The sequence below is a fragment of the Mauremys mutica genome, chromosome 7 (assembly GCF_020497125.1).
Source record: "Mauremys mutica isolate MM-2020 ecotype Southern chromosome 7, ASM2049712v1, whole genome shotgun sequence".
NCBI classification, from domain to species: domain Eukaryota; kingdom Metazoa; phylum Chordata; order Testudines; family Geoemydidae; genus Mauremys; species Mauremys mutica.
In genome coordinates, this window is record NC_059078.1 from 72,327,752 (window position 1) to 72,345,124 (window position 17,373).

The window sequence follows — 17,373 nt, forward strand, 5'->3', positions numbered from 1 at the left end:
TGGTTGACCACGTAGGATGAGGGAGACAGGAAGCCACTATCCTTTATGGGCCTACAGGATTTGGAACCAAGGTAGGCAGTGGCCCAGGGAATGCATTTGCTTATATGGGAACCTGAAACCAGGAAGGCTGGTTCCACGTGGCTCTAGGTTGGGACCCAGTGGAGTAGGGCAGGTTCATGTCCCCTACCCTAACCCCACACTGGCCCAGCAAGGGCTAACCTCTCTTTGGCCTGAAACCCTGCTACATATACCTTTTATTTCTAAGAACCCTTTTGTTATCAGAGCTGCTGCAGCCTCCTACAGAAGAAAGACATGAAATTGTGCTCTCAGGGAAACTTTCCTTTAGATCCTTCTTGTGCTTGTTCTAATTTCTCTTAATCCATGTCTTCCCTTAATTCCTGTGTGTCCAGGATATCCTTCCCCAAGAGCGTGTGGTGGACTTACATGCCCTTTGGTGCAGTAGGGTGCCTATACAGCCAAAAAGCAAATAATTTTTGCTAGTATAATTATTGGCCCAGAGGAAAAAAGTCATTTCTGGTATTAGTGGCTGAACTTTACTATAGTCTGGGCAATGCTTCCCACACTCACCCCCTTTTAATGTAAACTCAGATTGGTAAAATATAGGAAAGAGAACTGAGTACTGCATACCACAGGCTGGTATAAATCTGTGAAGTTCCATTCACTTCAATGGCGCTATACCAGATGAGGATCTGGCTCTAAAAGAGGGTTTAAATCAGGATCGGGCAAACTTTTTGGCCCAAGGGACACATCTTGGTATGAAAATTGTATGGCGGGCCATGAATGCTCATGAAATTGGGGTTGGGGAGTGGGAGGGGATGAGGGCTCTGGCTGGGGGTGTGTGCTCTGGGGTGGGGCCAGAAATGAGGAGTTCAGGGTGTGGGAGGGGGCTCTGAGCTGGGGCAGGGGGTTGGGATGCATGGGGTGGGGAGGGGAAAGGCTCCAGCTGGAGGTGTGGGCTCTGGAGTGAGGCTGGGGATGAGGGATTTAGGGTACAGGATGTGCTCCAGGCTGGGACCAAGGGGTTCAGAGGGCAGGAGGGGGTTCAGGGCTGTGGCATGGGGTTGGGGTGGGGGGGTGTGAGGGCTCTGGCTAAGGGTGCAGATTCTGGGGTGGGGCCAGAAAGGAGGAGTTCAGGGTGTGGGAGGGGCTACAGGCTGGGGCAGGGGGTTGGGGTTCAGGAGAGGGGTCAGGGCACAGGAGGGGGTCGGGATGCAGGATCTGGGCAGCGCTTACCTGAAGCAGTTCCTGGAAGCAGTGGCATGTCCCTTCTCCAGCTCCTATGCAGAGGTGTGGCCAGGCGGCTCTGCGCACTGCCCCGTCTGCAGGCACTGCCCCTGCAGCTCCTATTAGCTGCAGTTCCTGACCAATGGGAGCTGCAGGGGTGGTGCTTGGGGCAGGGGCAGCGCGCGCTGCTCCTAAGTGTAGGAGCCAGATGGGGGGGGGCGGGGACATGCCGCTGCTTGCAGGAGATTCAGCATGCGTGTGTGGAGCAGCCTTGGACTCAACTCCACTCCCCAGCTGGAGCGCAGAAGCAGGGCAAGCCCCAGACCCTACTCCCCAGGAGCTTGAGGGCTGGTTTAAACAGGCTGGAGGGCTGGATGTGGCTCCTGGACCGTAGTTTGTCCACCGCGGTTTAAATCCATTATACAGTCAAGAAAATTATTTCAACTGATACATATTTTTTTTGTTCAGAATTTACCTCCCTGCAACTTATTGACCTTATTTAGCTGCTTTTAAACCAGGGGTGGGCAAACTACAGCCCAGGGGCTGCATCCGTACCTTCAGACATTTTAATCTGGCCCTCCTCCTTCTGCTGGGGAGCAGGGTCTGGGGCTTACCCTGTTCCAGTGCTCCAACTGGGGAGCGGGGTCAGGGGCCTGCCCCGCTCTGTACATGCCGTGGTTCTGCGCAGCTCCTGGAAGCAGCAGCATGTCCCTCCTCCGGCTCCTACACATAGGGACAGCCAGGGGGCTCCGCACACTGCCCCTGCCCCAAGTGCTGCCCCCATAGCTCCCATTGGCCTGGAACCATGGCCAATGGGAGCTGCAGAGGCCATTCCTGTGGATGGGACGGTGTGCAGAGTCGCCTGGCTGCCCCTACATGGAGGAGCTGGAGGGAGGACATCCCTCTGCTTCTGGGAGGTGCTTAAGGTAAGCGCTGCCCAGAGCTGCACCCCTGACCCCCTCCTGCACCCCAACCCCATGCTCTAGTCCTGATCCCCCTCCTGCCCTCTGAACTCCTTGGTCCCAGGCCAGAGCACCCTCCTGCACCCCCAACCCCTCATTCCCAGCCCCACCCCAGAGCCTGCACTCCTAGCCAGAGCCCTCACCCACTCCCACACTCCAATCTCCAATTTCTTGAGCATTCATGGCCCGCCACACAATTTTCATACTCAGATGTGGCCCTTGGGCCAAAAAGTTTGCCCACCCCTGTTCTAAACCATAGGATTATTCAATGCCTTTTCCGCTGCAATGTATCTCTCTTCCTGATCTGTGCTGAGGGATGCAAGGTTCTTTTCATAGGTTCCTTTTTGATGTGTCTCTAGCATCATCATTACTATTGCATTTCAGCTAAACTTTGCTTTTTCCTTTGTTACATATCTCAGTTGAAACTTGTCAAATACTTGTGACATTTAAACATGTACTTGTGAAAACTGACATTCCTTCCAATTTTGCAAATTTTATTCAAGAAAAATCTTTCAATTTCCATTCATTAATGCAGCTTTTAATGGTGACATTTTGTATGTGATTTCTCAGACATGCTCCCCTGCAAGATCCTGGATATTTTGAGATCAGAGGCCTGAGAAAATTCACAAGTCTCTTTGGGTGGCCATGTATCCTTTCGGGAAATAAGTCAAGGGTTTTGTTTGACAGAATGTTACAGGTAAAATATGTAGTGTGAGGTTTTTTAATAGGCTCAAGTCTATACTGAAATAGTCTCACTTTCACTGAACTTTAACTTTATACATACACAAACGAGAGAAAGAGAATGACAATGCAAACAGCCACAATCCCTTTAGTGGCCATCTTTCTTTGACTGTTGCAAAGCTCCCAAGTGGCTCTTTCTGTGGATTTTTGCCTGTATGGTGGCAGCCTTGCATGTGCCTTCAATTTAATGGCTTACTGTTAAAACTGGCTAGGAATAGCTATTTTCTCAGCTGCAAAAGCTGTCATCTTTTCACTGCCTCATCAGAGGTCCCTTAGCACTGCAATCAGATAGTCACAGGATTTTTTTACTTAGATTAAAGACTGTGCATACATCAGCAGCACAGACTGAGGCCAGACAGGGATTATTCACTTCTTCTACCCAGAATGTCTAATGTGGGGGGTGGAGGGAATGGCACAGGGGGAGAAGGAATTAAAATAAAAAGTCATTCAGCCAAACATTAAATCTATGTTAGCAAGTTTTTAAAGGGATAGAGGACATTTCCAGTGAGCGATAATGTACAATGCTCACTGCTAGGTAAAATGCAATCAAGAACTCAAGCCTCTGTGTATGTGTGTTTAGGGGGGTGTGGGGGGGGGGAGTTTGAGAACAGAAAAAGAGTTAAGGATGGGGCTATGTCATCTGTTAAAATGACTGGGTGGCTCCATTAGCTCTTCCAGTAGAACTGATCAAATATTTTATTATGACTACCCACAAAATGTAGGAATTCATCTGGCTTTAAGTTGGGTTATAAAAGCCCCACTGTGTTAACTGAGAGTTTTTCTATGGACGGCACTGCCCAAGGCCTAGCTGTTAGAAACCATGTCCTTTTACCAGTGCTATCAATATAAGTGCAGTTCCTTCCTTCCTATCCTATAGGCAATGCCACTTCTTTATGTTCCTCTGCTTATAGTCCTTAGCAATCACTGTTGCTTTCTTTACACTGAGGGTACGTAGTGTGACAAAATGGTCTCCCTTGAAATTTCTTTCCTAAGTTCAAGCTACTCAATTTTTCTTCTGAGATGACTATGGGTAAAATGTTCCAGAGCAAGTAAGTCTCTTTTGGAAATGGGCCTTACACACTAAGGAACCTGCATCACTTGGTGATTTTGAAAGTTTTATCCTACATCAGAATGAAGGGGAAGTGAGGTGCACACAGAGCCCCTGGCATCAGGGGAATAGGAGGCACTCAGAGCTCCTGGCAGAGGAGGAGAGAGTGGGTGGGATGCATGGAGTCCCTAAAATAGGAGCAGGAGGGAAATGTTGCATGAAGCCTCTAGTATGTGCAAGGACCTTGACCAACAGAAGCAAAGCATTCAACCCTCTAGTAATAGCAAGTGACTGAGTGAAATGAGGCCTAATAGTCCATTCAATGGCATTTTGAGAACTTTTCAAGACTACTCCTGCTTAATTTCTAGTTTCAGGGAAAGTTCCAGGTATCAGTGGGAAAAGTCTATCTGTTTGGGGGACAACTGGAAAAGTGGAACACCAGAAAAACCTGCTTTCCTCACAGGGTCCATTTGGTGCTGCAGGCTGAGGAGCATTGTGACATCAGAGGTAATTAAACCAGTCAGAACTTCCTCCCTCTAATTCATTTGCATAGTTCATTTCCATTGATTGAAGTAAGTCAGCAAATGAAACTGCAGGTCAGGACTGAGGTGCTTTGACATTTGTGGGGGTGCTGGGTTTCAGGACTGGAATAGTGGAAGATGCTTTAGAACAGGAGCTATATTAACTGAGTCGGAGTGAGGCTGGAGCCCTGCCCACACAATGACCTTGAAATGATTAGCATCTATAACGTAAAGATGCATGCATCACCATGGAATAGGAAAACAAAAATGTGTATGCGAGTGAGAGAGTGCCATGAAATCTAATAGTATTGTACTCTCTAATAAGAAACAAACAATACCACCTCTCTTGATCACTTTGATGGGTAATGAATAAGCAATCTTACCATTCCTGGCAAAGTTAGCAACAGCCAGTGCTCCTGTTAGCTGCAGCTGGGGGTGATTGGATGCAAGCCAGGTACCAACCTTCTGGTAGATAATGCCACATCCATTAGCAAACATCTTCTGCATGGATTCATCTGTTATACAATAAATGAAGAGAAGCCTAAAAGTACATCTAAGCTCTACTTTGCATCTATTATAGAATAGTACTGCTCAAGGTTTCAGAAGTTTGTAGACTATTGTGTCCTCTAACAGAACATCAGAGTTGGCAGGAAGGTGAAGTGAAAGTTATAAAATGTATCGTTCCAGATGTCTTACACTAATCCACACACTCAGTATATGGCTAGTAGCCTTATGCAAGATTCCCCACACTACTTTTTGCTATATGCTCCAGTCTTGCATGAAAGGACCATCCTCTTCAGAAAGTGTGAAGTGATTCAGGTAGTCCACTAGTGGGTTTCTCCCAAGCAGAGGCATAATACAATTGTTATTGTATATGAAGATTTGGAGGAACCGAGCCATTCACTCTGTGTTGAACTGATGCCTGTATAAATCTGTCCTGCAGAGTGCTAAGTTCCTTCATCTTCTCATGAAATCAGTACTTTGCAGGATGGAATCTTAAGTGGCAATGTGATCACAGTTGAGATAAAGGCTAAATTGTGTGTGTGTGTGTGTGTGTGTGTGTGTGTGTGTGTGAGACATGTAATCCATGCATGGAAATCTCATAGGATTTACAAGTGGGGACAGAGGGAATAGCATGTATCTACTGTGTTTCCAAGTGTTCAGTGTCACTACATTACTCATTGAGATCTGCATAGGCTAAATGCAATCTTAAGAATGCAAGCCATAGATTTGTGATTAGTAATCTGGAACTAGTTCTTTATACTGAGAAATCCAAATATACTGTAGTGTTTAACTCAGAAATGTTTGCCACAGCTTCATAATTTTTAAGAAAAGTTTAATTAAATTGTCAGTTACCTTGAGATTTTGGCAAAGGATGCAATGTAAATGCATGATTCTGTGCAGTTATTCTTTAATTCATGTAGCCCCAAATGCTGCAAAGCTGTCAACCATGTGAACCAAATTACAATTAGGATCAGCAGAGATAGCTGCTAACATTTTTCTGCTCTACCTTATGGTTGAGTATGGAGTCTGTGTCTCACCGATCTAAAGCAGCATTTCAGATGTTTTCTATGACATTTTATGCTCTCTGTTTTCAAAAGCTGCTGCTGGACTCTGTCCCTTCTCACAGTGCAGCAGTGTGACTGAGGAAATGAAAGGTCTGGGGCAGCAAAATGTATATTCTAGAAGGTTAGTGTTCTCCATTTTCAGTACATAGAAACATGTAATACAAAGCAATTTTAAAATTCTTATGTTTCCTTCAGTAATTCAGATGGCTGAAATACTTGGTCCATTTTTGAACAATGAATGAAGAATACATAATGGGTACTTAAATGTACTGAGTGAGTTAAGGTGTATTGAGGGGAAAAATTGAGAACACCAGTCTATCAGATTGCCATGTCAGAAGCCAGTTTACTTGAAAGGACCCATCATACTGTGAAATGTCTCCATGAGAAAGGGGGCAGATACAGGGTCTTCATATAGACCTATGACTGCATTAGTCAGCAGCAGAGCTTAGTCTGTGGAGACTGATGTGAGCACTGTCTATGCTACAACAGTAGTATTCTTAGTCCTTCACTTCACATTATGGGCCAGATTGTGGAGCTACACTGGTTTACAGCAGCTAAGGATCTGGCCCTTTAAAATTGGAGGCTAACTCAAGAAGTATAATTTGGCCCTATATCTGAGCTTTCCTTACTTTTGGGGAGGACTGTAGATTTCTGGCTACCCACAGGAGTCAGGTTATCACAAAGTTGGAGAAACCCAGCTCTAGATGGACTGGACTGACACACAAAGCCACAATTAAGGCAGCAGTACCCTATTCTATTGCATTTCTAGCCTCCACCTAGTAGCAGGCGTAATGGCATTAAATGCCTGAGGCAAAATGTGTATATGCTTGGAGGAAAATATGGCAACCTGAGCATAACAATCATACTGTAAGTGGGGAAAAAAATAAATAGAATGGCTGTTGAGAAGAATTCCCCCCAAGGAATCTTGAAACAACAGACTGCAGCTGTGCCTGCAGAAAGGAAATGAAAGCACAGGAGCAGATGGCAATCCCTGCTGCTAATGGGACTTTCTACTACTTCTCCATGCATCTTACCTCCAAGGAGCAGAGACACAATGAGATTTGATGCAGCCTTCACACTGCACATATCTTCTGCCTGTGAACTTCCCTGGAGCCTCAGCAGGATCTCTGACAGTGCCTCATGCACACCCGCCTCTACCATTTGCACTTTCAAAGCATCTGCAGAGGTCAGGAGAACATGCATATTAATGGCTTCTCTTTGGGTCACTGCATAAAAAGTGAATGCAAGGAGGCTAAATTCCCAATAAATTTAAGTCAGGATGTTTCCAGGTGCAGTAATTTGTGGGACTCTTGTTCATAAACAGGGATGTTGCCATTGGAAAACACCACACTCAGAATAAATACACCTTTTAGACAGATCATTGTAATTTTTTTGAGCAAGGGGAGGGGGAGAGGGAGACGATGAGGCAACTGTGGAATTTCTATTGCAATTTATAATGTTTTGTGCTTTTTAAAAAATTACATTTCAGATGTTCTGTGTCACATACTTTATAACTAGAGTGATATCTTTTGAGAATTGCAAAATACTAATGTGAAAGACAAGTATAATTTAATAGCTGTGTTTTGGTGTTGCTAGCTTGCAACTTGGCAGCACCATGGCCATATTTCTCAGAGTGGGGTTTTTTTTCCCAGTGGTGTTAATATTGAGTTTGAACAAAATTAACAGCTTTGATAACATCTCTAGCTATTACTCTTTTCACTCCAGTGTGGGGAATGCTGTTTGACCACTCATTCCACTAGACTTTCTGGTTCTGATAAACCCTGAACAAATTGTGTGAGATAGCAATGTCTTGAAAAAACATAAATAAAACCCCACAAATATTTTGATGGAGGAAATTAAAAACTGGGCCATTTCAGGCACCCTAAAGAAGTTCCTTGGACATCATATGAAGACAGGGGCCTGTCTCTGTGAAACCTGGATGTGTGATCTCTTTAATTATAAATAAATACACAAAGGTAAACATTTGGAGTTAGAAATATTCATGGAAATACCATTTTCATAAAATGATTGATTTAGCATTAACTATCATTTGATTCACTGAAGTAGACTGGCCTCATTAGTCAACCACTGCCGATTATGATTGTTTTAATAAATGGGTGCCTTTTATCTCCATTTATACCCATTAAAATTTTTGAAATATATTTAGGATCAGCTCCCAGTAATTTTTCTGAGGTCCCAGTAATCTTCTGCATTCCCGTACAGTATGGAGGCTGTGTGTATCATACACAAAGTTATCAAATGGTTCATTTCACACTACTACCTCACCATATATTTTATTCAGGCTCATTTCCTCCTCCACTGTCTCACAGACCCATGTTTTAAAATGATGGGTGAAATCCTGGCCCCACTGAAGTCAATGGAATTTTCCATTTAGATCAATCTGGCCAGGATTTCGCCCATCATTTCTGTGAGGAGGGGCTTATGTCTCTGCCTCCAGTAATGGAATGCCATTGAAACCCCCAGAGTGTTCATTGTAGCCACTATGCTAGTATCCTCTATCCTAAGGAGCCTAGTAGTCAAGATAAGAGAACCCTTACCATTCTCCGCTAGCATCTGTAGAACCTCAATGATGGTTTCTATCCTCTGATGATTCTCTGCCCTTCTCAGCTGCTTCACTAGATGTTCAGCAACCTTTGTCTTGCTTAGTGCCTCCTTAGCTATCACTGTGTGGACAATAAAGGCATGATTTTTGTATGTTTTCACACCCAAATGTAATACTGTTAAAAAAAAAATCTCTCCCTAGAGAGATGAGTGGATGCTACTTTGAATCTAGTTGCCTTGCTAATTTCCCCCCCCCCTTAAATCCTTCCCCTCAAATGATTAAATGTTACATGTATGAAACAATCTGCCTCATTTTAGTTCTGCTGTCTAATCCAGTTGTGTAATTCCTGTGGCTATGCCTTTTTAATAATGGTCAAGCAATTGCTGTCCTAACTTCATTGCATTCAATAGCAGTGATGAATTCATCTTGTGGTATGACAGCATGTACCACTTTACCAGAACATTTTCTATGCAAAAGAAAGTATCCCAGCAAGAATCTAACCAACCTGTTCAGGATGGGCATTTACAGAGCTTGTGTGGAAAGTTTTTCAAAAGCTATAATGCCATGAGATATAGAACATTTAAGAATTTAAGAAAATATGTATAAAAGGACATGGCTGAAATAGAATGTGTCCAGAATGCAGTATTGCCAACATTAAGAGTTCAGAAACAAAGAGTCAGCCCTTCCCCAAAAATCGAGATTGGCTTCAAAAGCATAAGAATTAAAAAAAAAAAAAACCACTGAGTTTTTTTTTTAAAATAATTGGTCTTCTGTTTTGTGAGCCTTTAGGGATTTTGTTTCAAGATTTTTATCAGCAACCATGAGGGCTAGAGATTTTTTTTCCCCAAACCAAATTTGAGGTTCTCACAATCATCACAGAATTTTCTTAGTAAGAGAAATTAAAGACTTCACACCTGATTCTTCTTTCACTAAGCTTGTATAAATCAGGAGCAACTGTTTGAAGTTAATGGAACTACACCATTTTTAAACAAGTATAAGTGAGAAAAGAATCAAGCCATTTTATTAAGACCTATAAAGTGATGAATGGTAGAGAGAGAGAAGGTGCATCAAAAATTCCTAGTGTCCCTTGTCCTGTATGAGATACATGAACAAAGATACTTAATGAAATTAAATTGCAACACATTTTAAATAAAAAAGTAGTACTATCATATACTCTGTGATAGAAGTCAGTAGAGCTACATCAGTTTACACCAGCTACATTAATTTTCTCTGGGAAGAGGCTAGGACATGTTTTGAATCTTAATTATTTGTGTGTGGCCGGTCAGCAACTGCTACGGCATGGGTCCCCAATGCGGTGCCCGGCAAGCAGCATCAGAGAGGTGTCGCCGCCGAAATGCTGCAGAAATTCAGGGGGCAACGCCTCTCGATGACACCGCTTGTCAGACGCAAAGGTTGGGGACCACTGTGCTATGGGTTCTGGTGTTTAGTTATGAATGGTTAGAGAGTATATTTAGGTTGGCCACAAGGGGGCACATAGCAAGGAGCTAAACCTCTGTGTAACAAAAAATAAAGACAGTCTTGCATTTATCCCAACTGCAGGTTTCTAATCTCTATACAGGGAAGTGCAGTAACTTCGTCTGATACTAGGTCAAAATATTTGCCTACTATGGCAACCCTACTTGTGGAAACACTGCCTAAGAACAAGCCAATGGTAGCATGAGAAAGGAAACCAATACTGTTGCAAATTTGGGAGTGTTTTAATGCCCACCTAGGTTTGCAAGGTTGCATAAGGCCAACAGGTTGACACGGACAAGTGGCTCACTGTCTGGGTAGTCAGTTAATATCCTGACCAGTGATGTGATCACTCCTGCCTCCACCAGCTGCTCCTGAAGGTCACCTGGAAATCAAAAGCATAGAAATGAAAGGCAACAGGAATTTCATCTTGGATTAATCCATCATTATACTAACTAGGGCCTGGAGGGGGTATCACTATGGTAAGAGTTAAAACAAAATGTTGCTACAAGATATAGACTAGAAATAAGGTGCAAGTTTTAACTGAGGGTAATTAACCATAGGAACAATTTGGGTTGTGGTGGACAATCTATCACTGGAAATATTAAATTTAAGATTAGATTTTTGTTTTAAAAAATGCTCTAGTTAAACAGGAATTAATTCAAGGGGATCAAACTTTGATCACACTAGTCCATCCATTCTGGCCTTTTATTACATGATCTTTGTCTGTTACAGCTTTCCCCCTATTCCATTTTGTTTCTTACAGCTGTCCCCTTCCTCCATTTTGTTTTTGTTCTCCTCCTGTGGCCGCCCTCCCCGGCTGTTAAGTTGTTTACCAAGAGCCATTGCCCTTCTCAAAGGGCAGGGACAATCTTGACTCCATTATCCTTCCAAACTAACAAGAGTTTTACCTTGCCAATTCAGGTTAATTATATCCAATAGAAGTTCTGCATGTGGATGCAAAATGAAGAATTCTGCTGTGAAATTACAAGTGTCCTTAAACTCTACCCTCATGATAAAATTGTTTTTTGGGAGCTGAGCAGTTAGGCCATTATAAAAAGAGGTGTTAAGGCAATTGTAGTGGGAGTGAACATGTCAATGAGAGATGATACAACAGTCTAACATAGGAGATGACTAAAATGAAGACTAAGAGATGAGGTTTTGCAGTGCTTTAAGGATGTCATCATTTAACTGACTGCTTACCTCATTGTGGGTAGTGTCAATAGCCCTAAATTATGGAGCAGGTGGGTAAAGCTGTAGCAGCACAAGATTCAGAACAAACTTCTCAGGACCATTATAGATTCGTAGATTTCAAGGCCAGAAGGCATTGTGATCATCTTGTCTGAGCTTCTGTATAACAGTCTGTAGAACTTCCTCAAAATAATTCCTAGAGCATATCTTGTAGGAAAACATCTAGCCTTCAATTTAAAATGGTCAGTGCTGTAGAATCCACCTTGTGTGATGGGGTATCTGCCCCACATTGGCATGTAGGGGGTTAATAGAGGCCTTGGAGGCTGCACAGGGAAGCAGCCAATAGGAAAGAGGCTGTGAGGCGCAGCCAATATAAGAAGAGCTGCAGGGCTGTGCAGGGTCAGTAGCTGTATAGAGCTCAAGGAGGGAAGTTTGTGTTCCTAGCAAGAGGAAGGCATGCCAGTACTTTGGATAGAGAACAGTGTCTGAAAGCCCTAAGGTGAGGTGCCAGGACACCAAGGGAAGAGGCTGAGGTAAGCATAGCAGTGATAGGGGAGTTAAGGAGACACACAAAATGGCTATCATCGACAGGGTCCCTGGGCTGGGACCAGGAGTAGTTGGCAGGCCTGGGTCCTCGCCACTGGAATTGGCTGGACAGTTGGACTGCAGTACTAACCTGCAGAAGGCATGGGCACCAACTTATATGGGCTCCTGGGGCTAAAGCCCCAGGAATATTCACAGTCAGGGGCTCTGCTCCACCAATATTTGGAGCTAGGTTTTACCCCTTTAAATCTCAGCGGCGGCCGGGAATTAAAAGGCTCTGGGTTGCCTGCAGCCGTGGGGAGCCCAGAGCCCTTTAAATATCAGCCGCAGCCGGGAATCAGAGGGCTCTGGGCTGCCCGCAGTGGCAGGGAGCCCAGAGCTCTTTTAATCCCAGCCGCGGCCGGGAATTAAAAGGCTCTGGGTTGCCCGCAGCCACGGGGAGCCCAGAGCCCTTTAAATCTCAGCCGCGGCCAGGAGTCAGAGGGCTCTGGGCTGCCTGCTGCGGCGGGGAGCCTAGAGCCCTTTAAATCTCAGCCGCGGCCGGGAGTCAGAGGGCTGTGCTTGGCAGCCCTCCCCTCCCCTGCCCCTACCTGGAGGAGACACGAAGGGGACTTCCGGCCAGGAGACGGACATCACTCACCTTAGCAGCTGCTGGGGCTTCCGTGAGTGTTTGACCCTATGATTCCCCTCCTGCCCCAGCCCCAGCCCCCACTCCTGCCCAGCGCTGGAGAAGGGGTAGCCCCATGCCATCCCCTCCCACCGTCCCCCAGTGAAGCTATGGTGAGGGGCAGCAGGCTGCACAGGGGAGGCAGGAAGCCACATGTGAAGGCAATACCCTCTCCCCCAGCACCCACCAACCCACCCGCCACAGGAGGGATGGGAGAGGGAGGCTTCCTAGACCTGAGCAGCTGGGGCTTGGGTGAATTTTATGACACCCTGCTCCCCCGCCCCATAGCCACCACCCTGCAGCCCCCACTTCTGCCCCATGCTGGGCAAGGGGCAGCCCCATCCCCCATCCACAGTGAAGTTATGGTGAGGGGCAGCAACATGGAAGGCCACCTGTGATGGCAACCCACCCTGTACCCATCATAGGGGAGGTGAGTGAGCTTTCTGGACCTGAGAGGGGCCCTAGGAGCATGTGCAGTGACTGTGGTGCAGAGTGAGTGTGCTCTGGGGGGCAGGGGGGTAGAGGAGGGATCCCTCCCCTGGAGCTTGCTGCTGCCAGTGGTGGTGATGGGGAGGCCTGTCTGCACCCCAAGTTCCTCATCCTCAGCCCTGCCCCACCCCAAAGCCTGCACCCCCAGCACCGAGCATGCTCCTGCACTGTGAACCCCTCATCCCCAGCCCCACCCCAGAACCCTCACCTGAGGGGAAAAATGTGCAACTTAAATTTGGTGGTCAGTTTGGAGTATCATTTTGTTTAGCATGATACTTGACTATTTTACACCCCTTTAAAGAATATAACTAGTCGTATACAGGTGTTACAAAGTGGGAATGTTCTTAATGTTTTCTCTGAATACTGTTTCCTCTCTGCATTTCCTCTCTGCATTTCTCAAGGATCTAGATGGTGGGATAAGGGGGTGTGATTGTTGTAGAGCCATAGAGGGACAGTGTGAGCTGTCTGCACAGAGAATGGCTGAAACTCTGTCTCCTGGTAACTGATGGCCTGGGCCACTCTCCTGCAAGGTGCCAACTGAAGGTGTTGGAGAACAGAGAGATCGGGTGGCCTCCTAATGCCTGGAAAAGAGACAAAGGCCAGAGGAGGGAGTGTCAGTGCCTATGCGGACTTCTGGGAAGTGCATGGTGTGGAAGGGGATGCTGGGATGCTTTGGAACAACTCCATACAAAGCCAGTCAGGACTCTGGGGGAGCCTCCTCTCTTGGAGCATACTGTCTCCAGGGAAAGAAGCTTACACCTTCCTGGGTCTGACCTCGGAGCATTCAGCATGCCCTTCCACATCATGCACTTTCCACAGCGAGTCTGCCCAGGCGGGTCCTGGGGCAGCCAGAGGTCCCTGCACCCCAACTCCGTAGTCAGATGTGACTCTCAATCAGACAGTAAAACAGAAGGTTTATTAGATGGCGGGAACACAGTTTAAACAGAGCTTGTTGGTACAGAAAACAGAACCCCCTCTGTCAGGTCCATCTTGGGGGGTGGGGAGCCCAGAACCAAGTTCTGGGTCTCTCCCCATTTCCCCAGCCAGCTCCAAACTGACACTCCCTCCTCTGGCCTCTGTGTCTCTTCCGGACAAGGAGGCCACCTGATCTCTTTGTCCCCAACACCTTCAGTTGGCATCTTGCAGGGGAAACTGAGGCACCCACACAGTATTCAGAGAAAATATTAAGAACATTCCCACTTCATCACAACAGGTGCAACAAAATATAATGCTGTATATTGAAGTAGGCAAGTGCTGCTTCTGACTTTCCACTTTTAATTGACCTTTGTAATCTTGTGGCACTGACACGTTGTAGCTTCATTTTATATCGGCTTACAGGGCGGCAACGGAGGGGCACCACCATTTTGGGCCCCACCAAAAATTATATAAACCTGCTGCCTATGGCAGAAGGGGGGAGTACAGATGGTGACATGGCCAGAGGGCTGTGTCATGAAGAGGATGCCACAGTCCCTGGAGTGACATGGGTCAGAGAGCAGAAGTGACAGTGGGCAAGGGAGAGGGTGTTCCGACCTAAAGAGCTAATCTCCAAGACGGCAAGGAGGGGGTATGGTGAGTCACACCTAGTCAATTGTGGTAAAATTGTTCTAATGGTTAACTATCTGCACTGTTAAAAATGTATGCCTGGCCCTCATGCAGGTGTATGGGAGGGGGAACAGGCAGAATCTTAGGTAGGTCCCTGAGTGTATCAGTCAGTACAAATGAACTGGAGCGTCAGGCTTAGAGGTGGTTCAGGTTACTTTACCCACTGGAGCAGGATGAGAACTAGCAACCAGATTGTGACTCTGGTTCACAGCCTAGTTCCAGCTGTGCTCCTGGGGCAGTGCAACCCTGTATCTTGCATGAAGTTTGTGACACTGCCCAAACTTAGCTCTTTGCATTCTAGAATAATTGTGGTTGTTTCTGAGAAGATGACTTTATGAAAAATAAAGGTTCTAAACATGTACCATTACAGTATGTTCTCTAGAAGGAAGACAGCATTATGCTTTCATATTGTTTAAACAGCTGTTCTCTTTCAGATGGAGAGGTAATCTGTGCTGTTCCAGTGCCAAAGAGTCTTAGGACATATAACAGCACTTCAGTTTAGCACCTCTCTGTATGGTGTTTTTGTGTCTTAGAAGCCAGATCCTCAGTTAGTGTATGTCAGCATAGCTTCAGTGAAGTCAATGGAGCTGCATCAGTTTACAAGAGGTAGGAAACTGGCTCTAAATATACACGATTATTTTCCCACTTATTTATGGAATTTCTGACAGACTCAGATAATTGTAGTTATTCCACTTCTGAAGCATCCAACCTGCCTTATCTACAATATTTAAATTCCCAACATGTTGCACTGTTTTGGGTTTCATCAAAATAAATCAAAGATGCCACAATATATGCCCAGATTTTTCCCTATGGCAAATTTTCTTAACAGTGAAACAGCATAGTTTTTATAAACATGTTTTACCATGAGAGGCAGTGCAGTTCAGTAGGTAAAGCAATGGACTGGGAATCAGAAGACCTGAGTTCTCTGCTACTGACTTCCTGGGTGATCTTGATCAAGGCAGTCCATCTTTGTTTCCCTTCCTCCCTTTGTCTTGTCTATTTAGACTAACCTCTTTGGGGCAGGAAGTGTCTCATTGTATGCATGTACAATGCTTAGCACAATGGGGCCCTGATCTCAGTTGGTCTCTAGGCACTATTGTAATACAAATAATACTACACTTGATCTAATTACAACTTAGTAAGAGACAGTTTAATAAAACATGCTGTTCCTAAGTGAAAGCTACTTAAATGATTTGGCTAGGGGGTTGGTATTAACTTACTGTAATTACAATGAGTAAAAAAAGTTATTCAAAAGTGACTCCAACCCCTTAATTATTGTCTCCTTGCTGTCAAAACCATGCTGTGTTTGCTAGTATGTGTCTATTGTAGAAGCAATTGGAAACTGAACTAGCACCACTGGCGCATAGCACTACATATAAAGCATGTTAGCCTCAGTCTAAGTAGAAAGCCCATGTTTAAAAAAAAACAAAAAAAACCAACCACACAACTCACACCACCCACAACCTTGCTACTGTAGCCAGAATGTACAGCACTCCTTCAGCAAATTGAGTACTTACTGTTTTCATAGCAGATGCGGCCAATTGCCCTCCCAGCATGAAGCAACATCTCTTGGTCCGTGCTTTCCAGCAGAGGTACCAAAGCTAGAACCAAACCTGCATCGATACATGGCTTCTTCATTTCCTCTGCACAGACACAGGAGAGAAGCTGCTAGGAACTTGCCTTGTTGAAATAAAACCAATACATCAACTGCAAGGCCAATAATTAGTATCCATGGAACAGATAAGTAGATTGAAAGTATACAGTGATAACAGGTTTAACTTTATAGAATGCTACCCACTTTACGTACCATTCTTTGCTATCTCTGCAATCACCTGGGCTGCCTTTACTGCACAGCTTGGATTGCCTTTGAGAATTTGAGCTAAAGTTGGGAAAATCCCAGTGTCTGTGAGTAAGCTGGAGGATCTTTGCTCTGCAATGATAAAGAAAGTTAGCAGTAGCAGCAATGTATTTGATTTACTGTATTTGCCTTCATGGTTTCTGTAGAGGTCTAGGCAGTGTTTGGAATCAAGGTCCTGATTCAGCAAGGTACTTAAGCGCCTGCCTAACTTTAAGCATTTGCAGTCACTGGGATTACTCATTTGTTCAAAGTCAGGAAAGTGCTTAAGAACCTTGCTGAATGGGACCCTATGTGTCAGACCTAAGAGAGGAAACATTTCCATCTTCTCCGACTGTGAGAAATGAACTGTGGTTGGTATCTGGCCTGTCATCCAGCAGCCGTACAGCTGCTCCTAGCAATTAGGATTGACATTATAGACCTACCCTCACAATAGGAATCCCTGCTGTCTCATGTCTAATTGTCATCAGGACACCGAGTCTTCTGGAGGATGGCTATATAAACAAACACAGGCTCATGTCAGCTGGGGAAGAGTGGTGGGAGAGGGAAGGTTGGTCTTTTGACAAAGGGCTGTAAGAAATGCTACTCTTTCCTGCTTGAGCACTGGCTGATACAAGTCTTTTTATGCTTTGACACTGGCTGAAGGAGGCTAAAACTTCAATAGAAGAAGTGGGACTCAGCTTCATCATAAAAAATTTTCCTAGCATAATGGGTTGCCTTATTCTATAGTCAGTCACACACCTTCCATTGTACGCTATCCTGGAATAATTCCATGTTTTATGTAGATAGTAATAAAGATCTTTTTTTTTTAAAGTTTCTTTATCTGCTAGGATGGATTGACCACCAACCTGCTTTTATTTATTTTTAAATAAACAAACCTGCCCCAACCCAGGCAAATAGACCAT

The 17,373-nt window shown here is 45.1% G+C and overlaps 2 protein-coding genes across 3 annotated transcripts in view; one reads left to right on the top strand and one right to left on the bottom strand.

Moving 5' to 3' along the window:
* The window catches only part of LOC123375039 (rap1 GTPase-GDP dissociation stimulator 1-like), a 61,826-nt gene that overhangs the window by 21,434 nt on the left and 23,019 nt on the right, over positions 1 to 17,373 (bottom strand). Inside the window, exons 3-8 of the mRNA XM_045025598.1 lie at positions 16,421 to 16,543; positions 16,131 to 16,256; positions 10,378 to 10,506; positions 8,644 to 8,769; positions 7,120 to 7,263; positions 4,901 to 5,032 (exon numbers count right to left, since the gene is read on the bottom strand). Coding sequence (XP_044881533.1) covers positions 4,901 to 5,032; positions 7,120 to 7,263; positions 8,644 to 8,769; positions 10,378 to 10,506; positions 16,131 to 16,256; positions 16,421 to 16,543 — 780 coding nt within the window. The remainder of the gene's footprint in view (positions 1 to 4,900; positions 5,033 to 7,119; positions 7,264 to 8,643; positions 8,770 to 10,377; positions 10,507 to 16,130; positions 16,257 to 16,420; positions 16,544 to 17,373) is intronic.
* SH2D4B (SH2 domain containing 4B) overlaps positions 6,089 to 17,373 on the top strand; it is a 196,423-nt gene continuing 185,138 nt past the window's right edge. For both annotated transcript variants that reach the window (XM_045025599.1, XM_045025600.1), the window contains exon 1: positions 6,089 to 6,206. In XM_045025599.1, coding sequence (XP_044881534.1) covers positions 6,191 to 6,206 — 16 coding nt within the window. In that variant the 5' untranslated portion in view covers positions 6,089 to 6,190. The remainder of the gene's footprint in view (positions 6,207 to 17,373) is intronic.